This window comes from Saccostrea cucullata, unplaced genomic scaffold (assembly GCF_032062105.1).
Source record: "Saccostrea cucullata isolate Sc308-1 unplaced genomic scaffold, CSIRO_AGI_Scuc_v1 ctg572, whole genome shotgun sequence".
In the NCBI taxonomy this organism is placed as follows: Eukaryota; Metazoa; Mollusca; class Bivalvia; order Ostreida; family Ostreidae; genus Saccostrea; species Saccostrea cuccullata.
The window spans coordinates 211,161-230,313 of record NW_026930578.1 but is presented as its reverse complement, the minus strand read 5'-3'; the positions used below and the strand labels follow the sequence as shown (position 1 = coordinate 230,313).

At 33.0% G+C, this 19,153-nt stretch overlaps 2 protein-coding genes across 3 annotated transcripts in view; one reads left to right on the top strand and one right to left on the bottom strand.

Moving 5' to 3' along the window:
• Positions 1 to 3,462: 3,462 nt before the first annotated feature.
• Positions 3,463 to 10,087, bottom strand: LOC134229159 (dnaJ homolog subfamily A member 4-like). Its single transcript, XM_062710864.1, is given in 6 exon segments — positions 3,463 to 3,917; positions 4,450 to 4,680; positions 6,191 to 6,418; positions 8,515 to 8,803; positions 9,182 to 9,325; positions 9,925 to 10,087. Coding segments are annotated over 5 exon segments (1,215 nt in total). The 5' UTR covers positions 9,314 to 9,325; positions 9,925 to 10,087; the 3' UTR covers positions 3,463 to 3,582.
• Positions 10,088 to 12,827: 2,740 nt separating this feature from the next.
• The window catches only part of LOC134229161 (dymeclin-like), a 30,004-nt gene continuing 23,678 nt past the window's right edge, over positions 12,828 to 19,153 (top strand). The window contains exon 1 of one of the 2 annotated variants that reach the window (XM_062710866.1): positions 12,828 to 12,997. The gene's annotated coding sequence lies outside the window, so the exon portion shown is untranslated. The remainder of the gene's footprint in view (positions 12,998 to 19,153) is intronic. The other variant, XM_062710867.1, reaches the window with a different exon arrangement.

Genomic DNA, 19,153 nt, shown 5'->3' with positions numbered 1-19,153 from the left:
AAAAGATTTCTCACTGCTCCATTGCCCTCAGTGTCGAGTACCAGGTATAGGTCAAAATTTGCAGCTCTCCACCAGCAAGTGTTGGCATCTCCATATGAGTGAAAAATTCTTGAGAGGAAACAATATACAATCAATCAATCTACTTTGCCCATGATAATTTGGTGCTGCTGACTATCTCTTGAACTTAGTATTAAAGCTAGAAGAGGGGAATGTAATTGAACAATATCCATATGGGTAACTCAGAATGTGGAACACATGCACAGATGCAGGGGTCCTAAGTTTGATTCCTTGCCCATAACACAATTTCTGAAGATAATGTGACTGTTGATACATGTATCAGCCTTAGTACATGTTGCTCGTGGGAAAAAAATTCTGTGAATCTAAGCGCTGTTGCAGAGAGTGATCAACTCAATCTTGATGAAATATATGGATAAAAAACAAATCAAGGATAAAATTCCCTAGGAATAACACTAGACAGTTTGGAACAGAGAAAATAAGAACCCCTAAAAATATCAGGGATGGGATCAGGTGCCATGGCGGATAAAATATCCCTTGTTAACCAGTCACACCTCCCTTGTGACAGTCATGATCCAGCAATCAAAAAAACCGTCCCGTAGACAATTCAATGTGAAAATAGTGATCTAACGATGTCATTTGTGAAATGTTGAATTTATCCCTATAATGCCAACTTATTAGACAGTAACTTGCCTTTTTCTAGAAATTGTTTCCATGTACAACTGGAGTCTACTTCAGCATGGTGTACTAGGGCAATGCTTATATGTCCATAATACATAATTCACAGTAAATTCTAACAATATAATCATTCTCCCTTCGTCATCTCCATATGTTCATTACTTCTTAATTAAACTTTAAACTCTTTTGTACAAAAAAATTCCATCTCCAACTTTTCATTCATTGGTAGTATATTGATACCTATTATCATCTATGCATGTATCAGATTCAATACTTTGAATTCTGAATGAATCAGCATACATATGCATGTAAAGTGGAATGCCATTAATTTAACTACCAGGCCACCCTTGAAGAAATATCTCCCGACCGACTGACCAAAATAGCCCCAACTCCAAAACTTTTTTTTATAATTCCAGGACACAATATATTTTTTTTCTTTTTATTCCTCATATCCGGTCAGCAAATAAGTTACAATTTTCTAGAAAAAAGATTTTTCCACCATCCATCCAAACAAATAATTTTACCCCAAGTCGGGAGAGGGCAAGGAACCATTATTTTAAAGATGGCCCCAGGAATCTTATACAAGTGTTAAATAAAGTGTTAATTCCCAAACAAATGTAGAAATTTAATATATTATTAATATTTATTTCTCAAATTTTTTTTAAACTTTCAACATATTTCTATTAAGCTTTCATTTTCACAATAAATGCTATAATTAAGTAAACTCTTCACACTCTCTTCATATCTCATTCTCTGTCTTGCAAGATCTTTAAACATATATATCACAAATGGATTTTAAATACGAGGGTCATTCAAAAAGTTCGTAGACTTTTGTCCTAACTGTTTTATTTAACATCATATTATACCCAAATTTGGTACAAATATTTTAACAACAGATTCAAATAATTTGAGTAAAAAAATTGGAATGTATCTTCATATTTATTCAAATTACCAAGGATTTAGAACAGCAAAAATGGGGTCACGGAGCATCGTCAAAATTGAGTAATTTACTAATTTTCACTTTATAGTATTTGCAGCCATACCTCTAATAAATGGAGCTGAAACGAAATGAAATTTACATGTTTAAATAAAGTATTGCTGTATTAATTAAAATGAAATCAGGTTATGTAATATGTCGCTCCATTTAAAAGATATCAGTATCTAAATACATATGGACTTGATTAAAAAAAGCAAAAAAACCATGACGTTGGAGGACATCACGGAGCAGCAAGTAGCAATAAAATTGTACTTTACATTTAGGAAACTTTTTCTACAAGCTTAAAAAATCCGTATAAACCAGGATCTGTATGAAAATTAATCTGTGTATTTGTATTAAATGGAAAATACAATTTTTGAGTGGTAGCTAGTTTGAATCGGACGATGGATTGTCTGCAAAGAAACAGGTTAAAGTTAAAAATATGTGTTTACGTAAAGAGTTGATCTAACTTGTCATAAATATATGACGTGACATGTGCCTCACTGTTTTTTTGAATTAATAGAGTTACATGGTAAAATTGCAAAGAAATTGAAAACAATGACACTTGCTCTATATACAAGTTATATTTGTTTTTTTTGCCCTTGTAAACAATTGTGTAGGAAAGTAGTTGTTAAGTGTTATGGATATGTTTTTTAAATGGAGATGACATTACAAACCGTGTGGAAATTAAGAAAATTAATTTAATTTTGTAAAATTCCTCAACATTGTCTTTGACGTATATAATGTTGGTTAACCGAGAGCAAATGGTACCGTTTAACAAAACATGTTGCTTAAAAATTTGGCTAACATGAGTTCTATTTAATCAAATGGTATGAAACTTCACACTTCAACAAAATAAATGTTTATGTTTACGTAAATGTGTTGATCTATAATCTTGTAATAAATATATGACGATAAGAAGCATTGTCTATGTATTTTTTGAATGACCCTCGTAATTTTCTTTAAAATTGCAAAGGAAATTCAGCTCTTTTTTTCACACTTGCTCTATATATACAGTATACAGGGGTGTTTTTTTTTTTTGCCCTTGTAAACAATATTGTAGGATTTTAATTAAATTTGTCTACAAATCTGTTTGAGAAATTAATTTTAAAATGGGCAAATTTATTTACAAGTGTGGAAGAGTTTACAGAATAAAATAATTTTTCCTTTCTATGTAAATATTAATCAGACAGAAGAAATTTCTGAATTGCCTTATATAAAAAAAATTCCATAACGAGAGCAAATGGTACCGTTTCACAAATTTCCAAGTTTTAGTGCTTAACTGTAAATTCATTAGATTTTTTCGTGGCTCAATCTTCAAGGAATTCTTGGTATCTCTCATCCATGAATTAACATTCTCCATAAATTAATGAATAATGATAAGTCATATTTGCAGGTGTAATAGAATACCCGGTACACAAATTTATGTCCCGTAGAAGCAATCCACGAAAAATCCACATGTTAAACAGCTCAGTATGCTTGGTTTCCACATCTGACATATACAGACTGATAGAGCTGGTTTCATATTCCTCTATCATTCCTAAATGCATACAATATCAAAATAATTAAGCACAGTTTTGTGAACAGATGTACATTGTGCAGGATGCAAAAAAAAACTAAAATAATTATTTTATGTACATTTCCTTAAGAGGAAGATTAAAACTGACACAATGTCCTATTGCAGATATATAGTATGTGTATAAACACAAAGAAGAAGAACTTTGAAGTTATGAAGTCAACAAATATTGAAAAGAAGTAAAACAATTGTTTACACATATTTCAACAATTTACACACACACACAAACACAACACACAACACACATTTTTACATTTTTGTACAATTTTTTGTTTTTACAATTTATTTCAAATTAAATAATCAAACACCCCATCCCTGCCCCACACAATTTACATCACTAATGAGATGCACATTGAACTCTTTGACCCCCGTGCATATCGTCATCATCATCATCCTCATAAGCTTCTCGGCGACGTTTTTGTTCGTATTCCTTAAATTTGAAGATCGAGGCTATTAAAATGTACGTGGTGGTCAAAGAACTACCTATTGTTCATGTGGGTTCTTTACGCGGTGGCAATATTTTCTCCAGTTCCGGAATTTGTTCAATTTTCATGTTTTTGGGAAATTTCACATCGAATTTGATTATCAACCGGCCCTTTTCAAATGGATTTTTGTACATGGGCATTCCTTCGTTCATTACACATTTGAGATCATTGGTTTTCACAACTTCACCTAAAATGAAACCAAAAAAGAATAAATAACTGCACGTAGCATACCCTGGTATTATAGACTTATTCAAATCAGGAAGGTTAATGTGGAATCATTTTCATTTTGGTCAATGTTCCTGATCAAGCAAATTTTATTAATTTGAGGGGAGATAATTTTGTAGACCTGTAACTAGGTTATCACAGAGATTCAGTGCATCAATCCATTTGCAAAATAATCATTCAAGGGGAGGTAGATTTGCTATTATAAAGGACAAACCACAAAATCAAAGAACATTGGTCTCCCACGAATATCGAGGATTTCATACTATCCTGACCTACACAAATGGAGATTTGCATTGAGCAGATATTTAAAAAATTGTATTAAAATTATTGTTGCTCAATATCAATATTACCAAATCCAGTGCAACAGACAATTACTACTGCCAATCAGCAAATATATCCAATCTAATGCCACACACAATTAATTTTTTACTATTGCTAGATGTGGCAAATGCATTCAATCCAGTGCTACACATAATAACCATTACACAACCTACCAGGAATGGTGGAGATGACGAGGGTTCTTTTATCCAGGGTGGTGATCGTCCTATGGAAGCCACACAGTGCCTCCACCAACTCCAGCTCCATGGTCATCACCAGGTCCTGGCCCCGCCGCTGGAAGACGTCGTGCGGCTTCTCGTCCAGGACGATGATGATGTCGCCCGGCTCTAATCCCGGCTCTTGGTCCCCTTCTCCCGCGAATCGGATATTCTCACCGTCTTTCATGCCTACAAAATGTTTACATTGTGATTACATTTTCATTTGTTTGAATGTAAAATAAGGTCTCTTTTGGATGCATTATTTATCTTTCTTAATATTTACTTTAATTAATCTCACATTTATATTTTTTCACCCCAAAACAGTAGATGCTGCTTTTATGTATGAAAGTCTTTTAATAATGAATGAATGTGAATTTGTAGCTAGAGAATTTAAAATTGTGAAATAATGTGTACTTAAAAAACCATTGCAGGCTTTGTGTACTGTGTGCCAACTTACTTTGAAATCAAACTAAAACTGGAAGGAGTAGCGTTTTAAAGGAATTTCACAGAAAATTCTATTTTTAAGGTTAGATCGCAAAAACCGATGCACTATTCTAAATACAGGGTGTGCCAAGTTATATTGAAATCAGACCAAAACTGTAGAAGGAGTAGCGTTTTAAAGGAATTTCACAGAAAATTCTATTTTTAGTAACCATATGTTTTCAATATATATGTATTTAGTGTAGTCTACTTGTGTGCCATTTTCAATGTATGTTTACTCATTCCTTCTTTTTTATACTACAGATCGGTGCCGTGGCCTACCTGTGTGCCAAGTCAGGCAATGTATAATTACTAATGTTAAGTTTCATGACAAGGTGGCAACACCGTTCACCAAAATCAAAAACCGATGCACTATTCTGTCTTAGTGTAGTCTACTTGTGTGCCAAGTTATATTGAAATCAAACCAAAACTGTAGAAGGAGTAGCGTTTTAAAGGAATTTCACAGAAAATTCTATTTTTAGTAACCATGGCAACCCGTTCATCGCAATCAAAAACCGATGCACTATTCTATGTATCTTAGTGTAGTCTACTTGTGTGCCAAGTTATACTGAAATCAGACCAAAACTGTAGAAGAAGTAGAGTTTTCAAGGAATTTCACAGAAAATTATATTTTTAGTAACCATGGCAACACCGTTCATTGAAATCAAAAACCGATGCACATCGGCCTTGTGTGCCAAGTTATATTGAAATCTCAAAATTGTAGGAGGAGTTTTTGAGTTTACCACCTGACAAGAAATACAAGGGTCCTGGGTTCAATTCCCGGCCCAGCCATATGTTTTCAATATATATGTATTTATGAATTTTCAATGTATGTTTACTCATTCCTCCTTTCCATACTACAAATGCCATGGTGTCTAGTTTAAAACATGAACTAAGTTCAATCATTGGAAAATTGTTGCATGATGCTCACGTACAAAAACCAATGTTTTCTTGTAGGTTTCACATCCTGTAGTTTGTTTTTTTCAGTTAAAGTTAGGAAATACCTTTTTGTTTTAAAAAAATGTTGTACTGATAAATATGATGCTTTTGGGGGTATCTCCACCACAAAATTGGAATAATTTCAAATTTTTGGCCATATGATTCCATCCCTCTAACATTAATGCAGGGTAATTCTACATTCTCCAGTATTTAAAAACCTCTGTACAAAATGGCGATGAGAGGGGTGGTGTTCAATAAATCTCTTCTCTTACACTCTCACCTTTATCAATATGAACCTCCAGAATCTTTCTCTCTCTATTCACTTTCTTTCCGAGACAGGTTTTACACCGGTGTTTGGGGTTGATGTTTTCTCCTTTACCAGAACACTCATTACAGACGGTCTGGATCTGTTGAACCATACCGGGACCTAGCTGGTGGATCTTGACCTGCATTCCACTTCCTTTACAGTTCGTACACTTCTGTACAGCACCCTCCTTACCTCCACGACCTGAATAAAAACATCACATATAGGAATTTTTTTTCTGATTTAAGAATTTTCAATTTGCTTTTCATCATGTCTGGCAGATTAATCTTAGCAATAATTTTATATAACCTTTGTCAATAAACAAAACTTTTATATACTTCTCTTCACCAATTCAAAACTTTTATATACTTCTCTTTACTTAATTTCAAAATAAATGATTAATAATTTTATGATAACATTTGTGTGAAATATTTACATTTTAACAATTGTGAAATTATACACAATACATGTAACCAATAGGTAATAAAGATAGTACACATCAGTATATGCACCAGATCATGAGATACATTATCTTTGTGAGATCAGGCCACAATTAAAATATTGTTGGTTTGGCATTGCCGACCAACAAAAACGTTGTACATCCAAAAATGCAAAATTTTTTTTTTTTCAATTTTGAAATGTTTCTAGTTTTCGGGTTAGACCTATATAAAAACTTAAAACTAGTCCTTTATTTTGAAAATGTTATTTATTTTCAAATCCTATTAAGTTTAAAACTTTTAATATACATTTGTAAAAAAATTTGGTTTATATAAGCATAAAGTTGTTTTGATAGACCTGCATGGCCGCATAACTTTTACTAGAACTGTCCAATAGGGAAAATGTATGTGGTTTTTCAGCATCTGAAGGTGCAAGTCCTTTATGCATCTAGAGGTGTTCACTATTTACTTATAAAAATTTACAGTAAAATATAAGTGCTCATTATGTTTCTTAATGAGTGAAACAAAAGTAACCAAAAAACATCAATACCTTTTCATTGTAATTCAATGGTAACATTTTTTTATTTCTGCATTAAAGAAATATATTGCAATTATGTGTCATGACACTCTGCAAACTAATTGTTGAAAAAAAAATCATTATACAAAATCAAATTAATCTTGATATATCAAATTCATTTTGAAAATAAAAAGCTGGTCATCAAGTAATGAAGTGCTTTACTCGACAATAAATTACAATTAAGAGAATAAGAGAAAGATCTTTAATATTGTGCCTTATTCCCTAAGATTTGATAACACACACACGCTTGATAAGGCAAGTCATTAATTTATCTTTAACTGGTTCATGTCCAGCCATTATTCCTTGAGAAATGAATTTACATTATCTTCAAAAATTTAAAAACTGTTTTAAACACTTGAAAATGTTTCTTTTTTTCAGTTTTAATGAGTTGTTTTAATATGCATCTAGATGTATCATTTTGCAAGTTTGGTCATTATATCTCTCAAACCTTATAATGAGCCTGCAAAATGAACAAGTCAATTTAAATAAAAAAAAACCTGTAAAATGCATCCAAAAATAAACAAATAAAATTGAAAATTCCAGATGCAAACCTTGCATTTGGTTAATAATATGTGCTTTTCAGATAAATCCTTGCAAAGTTTGAAACCTGCACAAGACCACAAAATAAAACCTGAAAAAACACCTGTAAAATTCAAAATAATCATCCAATCAAGATGAAAATAGCAGGTGCACACCTTCATATGGTGAATATCCATGCAAGTTTGGTCATTATAGGGCTCATAGTTTTTGAGAAATGAAACCTGCACCAAAAACTTTAACCTGTTCACTCAACCAGAAAATGTAGGTCAGATTCAGCATCCGAAGCAAGTCTGGGGGTATGCACCTAATCATGTACCATCCATGTAAGTTTGGTTTCAACAAAGGGTATATATTTGTCAAATATTTTGTCCTACACATTACAAAAAGTGCACCAAAAATGTTCTCTGCACCAAAAACATTAACCTGGTCATTCCTTTGCTGAAATTTCAACATCACAAACTTTGCTTTTAAATGAAAACATTAGATCAACATCTTCCATGCATGTCTAATCAAATGTAGGACATAAAGTATATAGAACGAAAGAAAATTATGATCCATATCCAAAAAACTTAACCTTAACCCGGGATGCCGACGCCGACACCGACCCGATGCGGCACCACCAAACAAAGCTAATTTTAGGTGAGCTAATTATTACATACTTGCCTTTCAATGTGAAATAATTAACGGATACTTTCAGATACTTATCTATATGATAAGATAATTAATGGATACTTTCAGATACTCACCTTCACATTTATCACAGATGACATTCTTGGACAAGGCCAGTTTGCGGGTGGCTCCATTATACAAGTCCTCTAGACTGACCTGGAGCTGATGAACCACATTTTTCCCCTTTGAGGGCCCCCGACCCCTCCTTCCTCCCCCTCCACCAAAGAACATATCAAAAATGTCAAAGGGGTTGTGGAAATCACCCCCACTTCCTCCCCCTTTGATGGCCTCTTCCCCACCCTCATCGTAAATATCACGTTTCTTGGGGTCGGACAGAACTTCATAGGCTTGGCTGATCAACTTGAACTGTGGAAAAAGATTTCAGATCTCTACTTCAATATCTCACCGTCGTTAAGATAAGCAACTATCAGAGCTTAACTAAGATTTAAATTAAATCATAAATAGCATTTCAGATATGATATTATCTAACCATGTAAAAGATGTCTCTGTTTTTTTATGAACATCATACAGCTAATTTACACTGTATATATTCATAGTTACAATTTGCAAGTAAAAATGAAAGCATTTTACTATTATGTTGATAAATTTTGAATCGCCATTATCATGGGTTACCAATTTAATTAAATTAGATCTTTGATCCCCTCCATCAAGATCAATATACAAAGCTTTATTTAGTGATTTAGTTCAAGCATATCAAAGATCTAAATTAAATTTATAGATTACCTTTTCTGGTTCATCTGGATTTTTATCTGGGTGGTACTTCAATGCTAGTTTCCTGTAAGCCTTCTTGATTTCATCAGGTTGGGCAGTTGGCTTGACACCAAGTATGTCATAATAACCCGTCTCTTTTACCATTTCTTAGATTTCCTTAACAATAAAATGTGTTAAACATGTTAAATTTGTCTTCAATCTAGTATAACTTAACATTTTTGTAAAGAGTGGATTTGACTTTCAATTTTTAAAATCTCAAATTCATTAAAATTCACAAGACATCTTGGACATGGGGAAAAACATTTTAAACCTTTTTTCTACTTTCAATTTTGAATCCTCTCAGACCCCACCCCACAAAAAAAAAGGAGAAATTTTACGCATCTCAATGATCTTCTGTGGAAGTCAGAAGGTTTGAATACAGGAGCACCACCATCTCCCCCTTTCCTCCTATCTATCACACATAGCAGAAATTTCTGTTGTCAGGAACACTCCTTTTATTCCCCAATGTGAGATATTTCCTTTTCTAAATCTAATTTTTAGAGATCTACCCTAGTTACTCAAGTTTCTCCCTCGTATTACTGTGTTCATACCATTTTATTCCTTCCATAGTTTGAAAAAATAAAACATTAAAAATAAATTATAACACATGTAAAAAGCATCCTGATCACCTTGGACACAGCAGCCTGAAATGAAAAAAAAATCTCCAAAGAATTTAAAAAATTACACTTGACTTTTTTTCTCCTTTTGTCACTTACCGATATTAAAATGTCTTAACACAGAGCAGATTTATCCTAGATTATCGCCTCTTTCGTCACCAGGATTGTAATTTATATTTACAGACGTTTCTAGAGAATTCCTCCACGATTCTCTCACAGCCTGGCTGTTATTCATTAAGCCGGAAGTCCACATTACTTAGTATACGGAAACATGTTGGGACAACACTTAAATTTCCGTAATAATAAAGAATTAACGAGGTTTTCCGCAAATTCTATCAGGAATATTGATATCTTCTCAATTTTGCATATTTTTGAGATTTTGTACAAACGCAGATCCATTTGAATGGTGGTGGTGGTGTGGCCAAGTGGGTTGGTGGGCGCACAAACTTATAAAAAAAAAAAAAAAAAACGGAGGGGGGGGGTGTTACTTCACCATGATCCATATAACACTCACTATCACCACTGCATGAATAATTTTTTATAAATATAATAGCTGTTTTCATTCAGCAGCGTACGTTGAATGATTGATTGTATGTTGTTTTACGTCCCATTCAAGAATTTTTCACTCATATAGAGAGGTACATCACCTTCGGTGAACAGGTGAAGGGCTTCAAATGTTGGAGCAGAGAGGCATCTTTATCATGCCAATGTCTATACAGTCTACCGTGACACAGGGCCTCTGTTTTCAGAGTCTCGCCCGAAGGACACAGGCAGCTGAGTAGGATCTGGCAAGTCACATGTCTACATCTATGTTTTGTATACGTACAATGTATCTATAAGATCCAAAGAGGAGCGGATCTGTATTTCTAAATGTGCATGCATGTGTATGCAGGTTCCACAAAGCAGTGGATCTACGCTGAATTACTCACATCGTGGCTGGACATGCTGAAAAAGTCACAAAAAATTACAAGATCTTTTCAGAATTGACAGAAAACGAGAACTTGTAAATTTGAGAAAATTGTGTGTAAGAAAAAATTTGAAATTTTTAAATCCATAATATAAAATCATACGTAATTTCTACTTTAAAAAAAAAATAATAACCCTATATTTGTTGAATTTGTTTTTTTTTTAAATATTTATTTAAAATGTATTAGTTTTTATCTTTCGGTGAATGTAATTTATGAATTTGAAGAAATTTATTGTTATTGTTTTATTTACATGCAGAATACTGGGATGTGTTTGTACCAGAAAATTATTTGAAATTATCTGACCAGATCCCTGATAAAAGAAAATATACTTACCATGCCAATGTTGTAAATCTAGCACTTATCCATGTGGCCTTTGTGATACAAAATCTTTTTAAACGTGTTATAAAAACATGAGCGCTTCATCCTTTCTTCCAGCATGTCCAATGATTTTTTTTTTCAATTTTATTGATAAGAGAACCACTGTTCTCAGTAGCGCTGTCCAGCAGGAAAATTGCGTAACAAGGTTATCATGACACTGAAACTGACCTGCGAAACCAGCGACTTAGGAATGCAGTGGTGGGTCCGGGGGGGGGGGGGGGGTACGGGGGGTCGCAACCCCCTCTCCCTCTTTGAATTTCCTAAAAAAGAGAGAGAAAGAAGAGAGTCCCAAATTTTTGCTGTGTTTTTACTATAGAAAATGTTAAGTGAAAGGCTAATGGAATTTTTAACTACATGAAGGAATTCGGCTGTGAAAAGAAAATTCCCCATATTACAAAATAGGATTTTCATTTCGGGTTCGGAGATTTACAGACACGTAGTACTCCCCCCCCCCCCCCCTTCTTTTCAGACATAATTTTTTTACCATAGAAAATGTTCATTGAAAAACAGGTTGTTCCCTCATTTTTTGTTGCAGCAGTGTAAAATTAGAATAATGTAGTATGTATTGAGCAAATTAAAGAAAGTGGTAATGAAAGAATTAAGTTGGAACCTACCATATGCATTCCCTCCCCAAACCATCGATTCCCACAAAGAAAGATTTTCGAGTTGGACAATTTTCTTTTTTTCAGGTAAGTTGATTTTTTCTCTCCCCTCCCCCTTCCCCTTCAAAAACAATATGCTACATCCCTGTCAAAAACTTTAAGGTAATCTATTTTTTTTTCCAGGCTGATATCAAATTAAAGATAATTAATAAAACATTATACAAAATGTTGCAGAAAGTATTAATAGTTAGAATAATCTAGCCGTGTCTCAGGGCAAGCCCCCACCACTGGGTCCGTATAGGACATTTATCACTATTTTTAACGATAGAACAGTATATCAATACAGAAGTTATATATAGCTTAGGATACTCAAATAAAATATTTGGTTGCCCTAATGACTAAAAATTGACCGACTCAAAAACTTTTATTTTTACATTCTAAGACACGATATTTTTTCTTTTGATTCCTCTTATGCCGTCAACAAAATATGTTTAAATTTTCTGCATGAAAAAAAAGATTTTCACATGTACCCACCGACCCAATAAATTCTACCTGAATGGGAGAGGCCCGGACTGGCAAAAATTCTTTTAAAGATCATGGCCTTAATATAAAAAGTTAAAATAGAAAAAGAAAAGTAAATATAATTTCAAAACGCTTTAAAAAAAACTTCAAAATATTGACAATTATGAAAATGCTATTTTTTTTTTTTTATAAAAGACTGTTGTAAAAATCGTATATAATATAAAATATTCCATTTAGTGATGATAATAAATATCAAATGCTAAAAATAAAATATTTACATTTGCTCAAAAGTAGAGAATTGATTAAATAAAAAAAAAATTATATTGTCATTAATTCATTCATTCATTCATTAAGTATCATTTGATAGATTAATCAAAATAATATTTTTTAAGATATTTATTTATTTAGTTTATCATTATTTATTTCTGAATTTTATTTTATTTCATTTTATTCATTTATTTATTTTTGCACAATGTATCCGGAACTAGTTTTTATCTTGCAACGTGGAGACAACTTAACTTCCGGATTGACGACACAAGTAATTTTAGATGCCTAGGTTGACATTTATTTCGTGAAAAGCATAATTTCTGTCTCATTTATCTCTTCACTGAACACTCATATTTTGGAAACTTTTCCAAGAGAAGTCTTCTTCCTTTTGATGGACAAAGATGTGACAAGAATCTAAATTTCTGTACATCTGACGTAAGTAAAGTAAAGGAAATTCGAGATATTTTTTCTCTGCGGTTGAGAGAAACAAAATTCATATAATCATATCTTAAAATATATCTTTTCATTAAGTATTTTGTCATCATATAGTCTAGGGACATTTTATCCATCAATCTGCTGTTTTATAGACAACATTTTGAATATTTAAGCGCCATTTTCACAGTATTTGTGTTCAATGTGTTGCACTGAGAGCAAAAATTCAACTTGATTTTATGTAATTTTTCTTTATATTTTCTGAAAGTATTATAACTGAGGCAAATTAATCCAAAAAATCATTAAGTATTCGTTTTTAGTTTCAGAGATATCACACTTTTAAGTTTGTGCATTTGTATGTGTAACGGACACTACAATCCACCATGTTATATCCTTTTAGTTAATATAAAATGATCGTAGAACTAAGATTACTACTTGTATTTCTTGAGTATATGCATTTTTCCACTCTAGGAAGGTAAAATCTTTTTCTTAATGGTTGAACTTAATTTTAGGGTAAAAAACCAAGTTTATACTTTTAATTGCAAAATTTTGACGTGCAACTTCTGTTCTGCATGTCTCTTAGAATATTTGAAGTAGATCCTAGTAATTACCTTCACAGTATATGCTGATATATTGAAAACAAGACTCAGTTACTATATTTATCAATTCAAAGGTGATCTTTTATTTTTTCATGATTCAAATTATGCTACTTTAGTGTAACGGACACTACAGAATAAATTTAAAGAAGATATTATCCACTATAGAATGAATAAATAAACCTATGTCATACAAAATTTTACGTGATCTCATTAGCTTCATTTTTTAACACATTTCATGGAAAAACTAACTTTAGAAAAGATTTTCAAAAAATATGTACCAACTTCGGAGTGTAACAAAAAGTCTCACTTTTTATTTATTTTTTTTTTGTTATATTAATGATGAGATGTTATAGTTTCACTTAAATAGTCATATAATGTCGTTTTATGTTCTCCTTTGTGTGCATATTAAGATCAGAGTATATTTCATCTCATAATCTTTCTTATTAACAGAATAAAATAAGTTACATTATGTAACGGACACTACAGCTAATCTTGAAAATTTAATTTCAGGACAGAATTTCTTTTGTGTGGCTCTAAATAAAGCTAGAATATGCAAACAAAAGCATTATTAGGTAACTCAATGATAATAAATCATAGGGAAAGATTGAACCTTTAAAGTTTTTATTAATATTTGCCACATGATAAGGAATTTTTCTACACACATGTGGTTTGAACATATAAACACAAGAAAATATATTTAAATAACAGACACTGTCACACTTTATTCTACTTTTAATAATATCATTTGTGAGGCATTGTTAATTTCTTACTATATTTGAGCTTGATATAAATGGATTCTTTAATTTTTCATATAATGTTTGATATTGTAACGGACACTACAAAGTCTACATAATTGCTATTTCTCATAAGTTGGGAATCTTCAGCAAGTTTTTAACTTAAAAATCCAATCATTGTAATAAAATGTATCTTCAGAGTATAATTGCACGTCACGCCATTTTCACAGTATTTGTGATAATTCAAGCATACAAGTGTTATACGACCTTAAAACAATGCAAAAGACACCATCAGGGTAAACTTAATGTTTAATTAGCAGTTTTTGTGGAGTTCTTATGATAAAAATGATATATGACATGCCTATGTAAGAAATTTTGGAAAAAAATACCATAAATTAGGGTAAATTTCCCTCTTTTTTTGTGTTATGCTGTTGCACTCCAAAAAGTACATATTTGTTTAAATTATCAATAAAGCTTACAATATCAATTCATTATGTTATGGTTGTGAGGTTATAATGTAGACATTCATTTTTCATATGTTTTTTATTTGATGGAAATTGGTCGAGAAATGTACAAATGGGACATAATTAGGTAAACATATGTCTTTGTTATGCATTTTGTATTTTAGTTTACGTTTCTATCTTTCATGTCTTTTTTCTCATTTTGTCCTTCAATTTTATCTCATGATCTTTCTCTGGGTCATTCTTCATCCTCTCTCTATACTTTTTCATTCTTTCTTTTGCACTCATCATTATTGTTTAATCAGTTAAGTGGGTCTGAAAAATACTAAATATTAATGTTATTCAAGCGGTTAAATTTATGTAGTGTCCGTTACATTGAAGATAGCAATAAAATGTTTGTGATACTTCAAATCACAGTGAAATAGGGCCAAAAGATTTTAAACAGATTTGTCTGAATAAAATTCATTATTTTTTTTAATATTTCATGTATATCTGATTATAAAATTAAAATTTTAGTTTGACATAACCATAACTTGTTATGTGAACCGTTTAAATAGTCTATTATATAAAAGTTTACTTATTGTAATCAAATTCTACTATTCTTTTAGTATTTAAGATTAGAAAACAGAATAAGGCTGATAAGTATTGTTTTAAGCATAATGAATAGGATTTAAATAAATATGTAACGGACACTACGGTGTAACGGACACTACAAAACCCAGCGTCTATGGGAAATTCCTACAAATGTGTTGTATTATAAATGAGATATTTTGTGATTATTGAGCCAGGTATAGTGTCTTTCTTTTCCCTTGATCATGCAGTGATTGCATGGATACACTCTGAGAAATGAGGGCGTAACGGACACTACATGATTTTTTTCCCCTCTTCAAGCCTGAAATAGAAATGATACAAAATCATTAATATGCGTTCAAATAAGTTCCATTCAAAATTTTTCTTCAAGTATATCACTTAATTGATTATTTAGTAACAAAACAGTGTAGAAACATACATTTTTTTTAAATCTACAGTGACTTAGATATATCAACTAGTAAAAAATACAAAATGCATAACAAAGACATATGTTTACCTAATTATGTCCCATTTGTACATTTCTCGACCAATTTCCATCAAATAAAAAACATATGAAAAATGAATGTCTACATTATAACCTCACAACCATAACATAATGAATTGATATTGTAAGCTTTATTGATAATTTAAACAAATGTGTACTTTTTTTGAGTGCAACAGCATAACACAAAAAAAGAGGGAAATTTACCCTAATTTATGGAATTTTTTTCCAAAATTTCTTACATAGGCATGTCATATATCATTTTTATCATAAAAACTCCACAAAAACTGCTAATTAAACATTAAGTTTACCCTGATGGTGTCTTTTGCATTGTTTTAAGGTCGTATAACACTTGTATGCTTGAATTATCACAAATACTGTGAAAATGGCGAAGGCTTTTTGACAGATCAACAGCTGATAAATAAGTTATGTTCATTTGGTGTTCATATGCAGGAATGAATTTATTGAAATTTGGTATATTTCAATAGTTATTATTTTCAACAAACTTCTGAAATGTTTACTTTTGACTAAGAATTTACAAGAACTTGGATATTTACCCTATTAAATGTTGTACACCATAGGCGCCTCCCATGCAATTCTTTATTGACAAAATATATATTGGTCTATCCCTCTATACTATAAAATCAACACAGTATAGATGTGATAGAGGGTTAGGCCTTCATTGCGGTGGAGATTCTGCTGGGCTACGTATTTATGTATACAGATATAGACATCCCAGACCAAATATCCAGCCCAGCAGAATCTCCACCGAGATTGGGTAAGACATATGTATTGTAACGTGTAACCGAAGGGTCCGTATTCAGGAGATACAGGGTCCAATATGTAAAAATGAACGAACGTTTCCTATGGCTCTATCTGAACCTATAATTATTCTGGGAATCAATATTATATACAACAATGATTATTTATTATTTTCATGGGATTCTTGTCCTTTTAACTTTTTTTTTAAATATAAACAACGGGACACAAGCCGAGGTTCTCTTTGTAAACGGGTACTGTGACTGGGCTCCTTGCACCTGGTAACCAAGTTCCTATTGAATTGAGCACTCGGTGCCTCACCCTTACTCAGGATTACTACACCTTGTGCTTCAATTCAATTCCTTGGCTAAATACAGACCGGTGCTCTGTACCCTAGCCTTTTTATCCTTCTTTTACCCTTTAAATACTTTTTGATTTTATTACTACCTTTATTCTTCTATTCCGCTTCTTGCTTCTTCTTCTACGGGTTTCAGAATGAGAGAGACTGCCTCTGCAGTCATTTATATAGCAAAGGGCCATACCATTCAAACAGGGGTGAACAGGCTCTTGGACTGTTCCATTATTCCAGATCAGACAAGCATTTGAATGGCATAGGCCGATTGCCTTATTCATTACTCATTACACTACCCACGCCTCTGTACACTTGCGTCCCGCATGTTTATTGGTTACGTTTTTTTTTAAGACAACAAAAAGATCAACAAAACGAGGTTAAGAATTCCTTTCTTATACCTAGTTAAACAATTATTCAAGTATTTACAACAATAGACTTATGTACATGTACATTGTTTCTTTTCCAAAGTACATCACTATAATTAGTCATTCCAAATGTCTTCCTCAACTCTCTCCACACATTCACCATCCTTTTGGTATTTTCTTACAACTCTGACTGTCTTCTGGTGACGACTTGTGTCCGTCTGAGTGCTGGCATCCAACCTAGTAACATGTTCCCTACAGCAGGGGCAGTGATGTAAAATCATGGGCGCCTCATGATCCTTACCATCATCCGCCATGCTTGAATCTTTGTCTGCAGATTGGTCAGGCACCTTATCTACAAGTTCGTCTGCCTTGCGCTTGACTCCAGGGAGACTGGGCGACGTTTTCTTCCTGATGGTTCTACCAACTTCAAGGCCTGTCTCATAAATAAGATCTCCTGGGTCTTCTTGCCAGTCAGAATCATCATCATGGTTATCTACAACAACGGATTTGGAGTTCGATGGTACATGTTTTTCTCCACCTTGCAAACCAGGAGTTGAATGTAACCTCTTCTGGTGTCTCATTAGAAGGGAATGCTTAGCAAATGCCTTGTCACACTGATTACACTCAAATTTTCGTTTATTCATGTCATCAGTAGCACATGCTAGAAGATGCTCTTTCCATTCCTCTTGTGAAGGGAGTCGACAAAGGCAAATGGAACATAGAATGCCGGGTTTCCGGGGGGTAACTTTCGTCAACGGCATGATCTGAAATTAAAAAAAAACATTGCTTACTTAGCAAAGTACATTTACTATACAGTATAATCAAACTGATAATCAGAGTGCCATTTAGGCCTCCTACACTGCCTTCTACTTGTGTATTCAAGTTCCATCTCATTCAGATTTGTGTCGGTTGATAGACCTAACCCATCACTTAGTTCAGTATCTAATTCTTTTGCACGTAAACCATTTTCATTTGCACCAGGGTTTACACTTTCTGTCTCTTCTAATACTAACTCTTCGGTTTGACCAGGTTCATCATCACCCATTTCATCTGTCTCAAAATTAAGTCTCTGAGATCCATAATGTCTTAACCTGTCAATGTGGATGACCATGGTTTTCTTTTCACCCAATTTCTGCACCCTATAAGTCAGATTGGTATGTTTTTCAATAATTACATAAGGCCCATACCAAAAGTTCATTAGTTTAGGAGATTTCCCTATACTTCTTTGAGGAATAAATACCAAAACCTTGTCACCAATTTCGAACTGTTTTTCAGTGGCATTCCTGTCATGGTATCTTTTCTGTCTCAACATTGACTGATTTGTGAACAGTCGTGTATTTCGATGAGCCTCTTCCATGGTATCTCGTAAATTCCATGCATATTCATGCACATTAGTTCTTTCAAGATCCAAAGGTAGTTCATACATAATATCTACAGGGGTCGAAACTTCCCTCCCTAGCATAAGCATGTTAGGGGTGTACCCCGTGCTCTCATGTACCGCAGACCGATAGGCCATCAATACATATGGTAAATGTTTGTCCCAATCATGTTGATGGTCTGAAACATATGCAGTTAACATAGTGGCCAAAGTCTTGTTAAAGCGTTCGACCATTCCATCCGACTTCGGGTGGAAGGCCGTCGTTCGAGTCTTGTGAATACCAAGAAGGTTACAAAGTTCTTTAAACAAACGACTTTCATACTGTCTACCTTGATCACTATGTATCACTTCTGGCACACCAAACCTGGTAATGAATTGTTCAACAATCCTTTCTGCTACAGTTAGAGCCTCCATATTCTTGAGTGGGTATGCTTCCGTC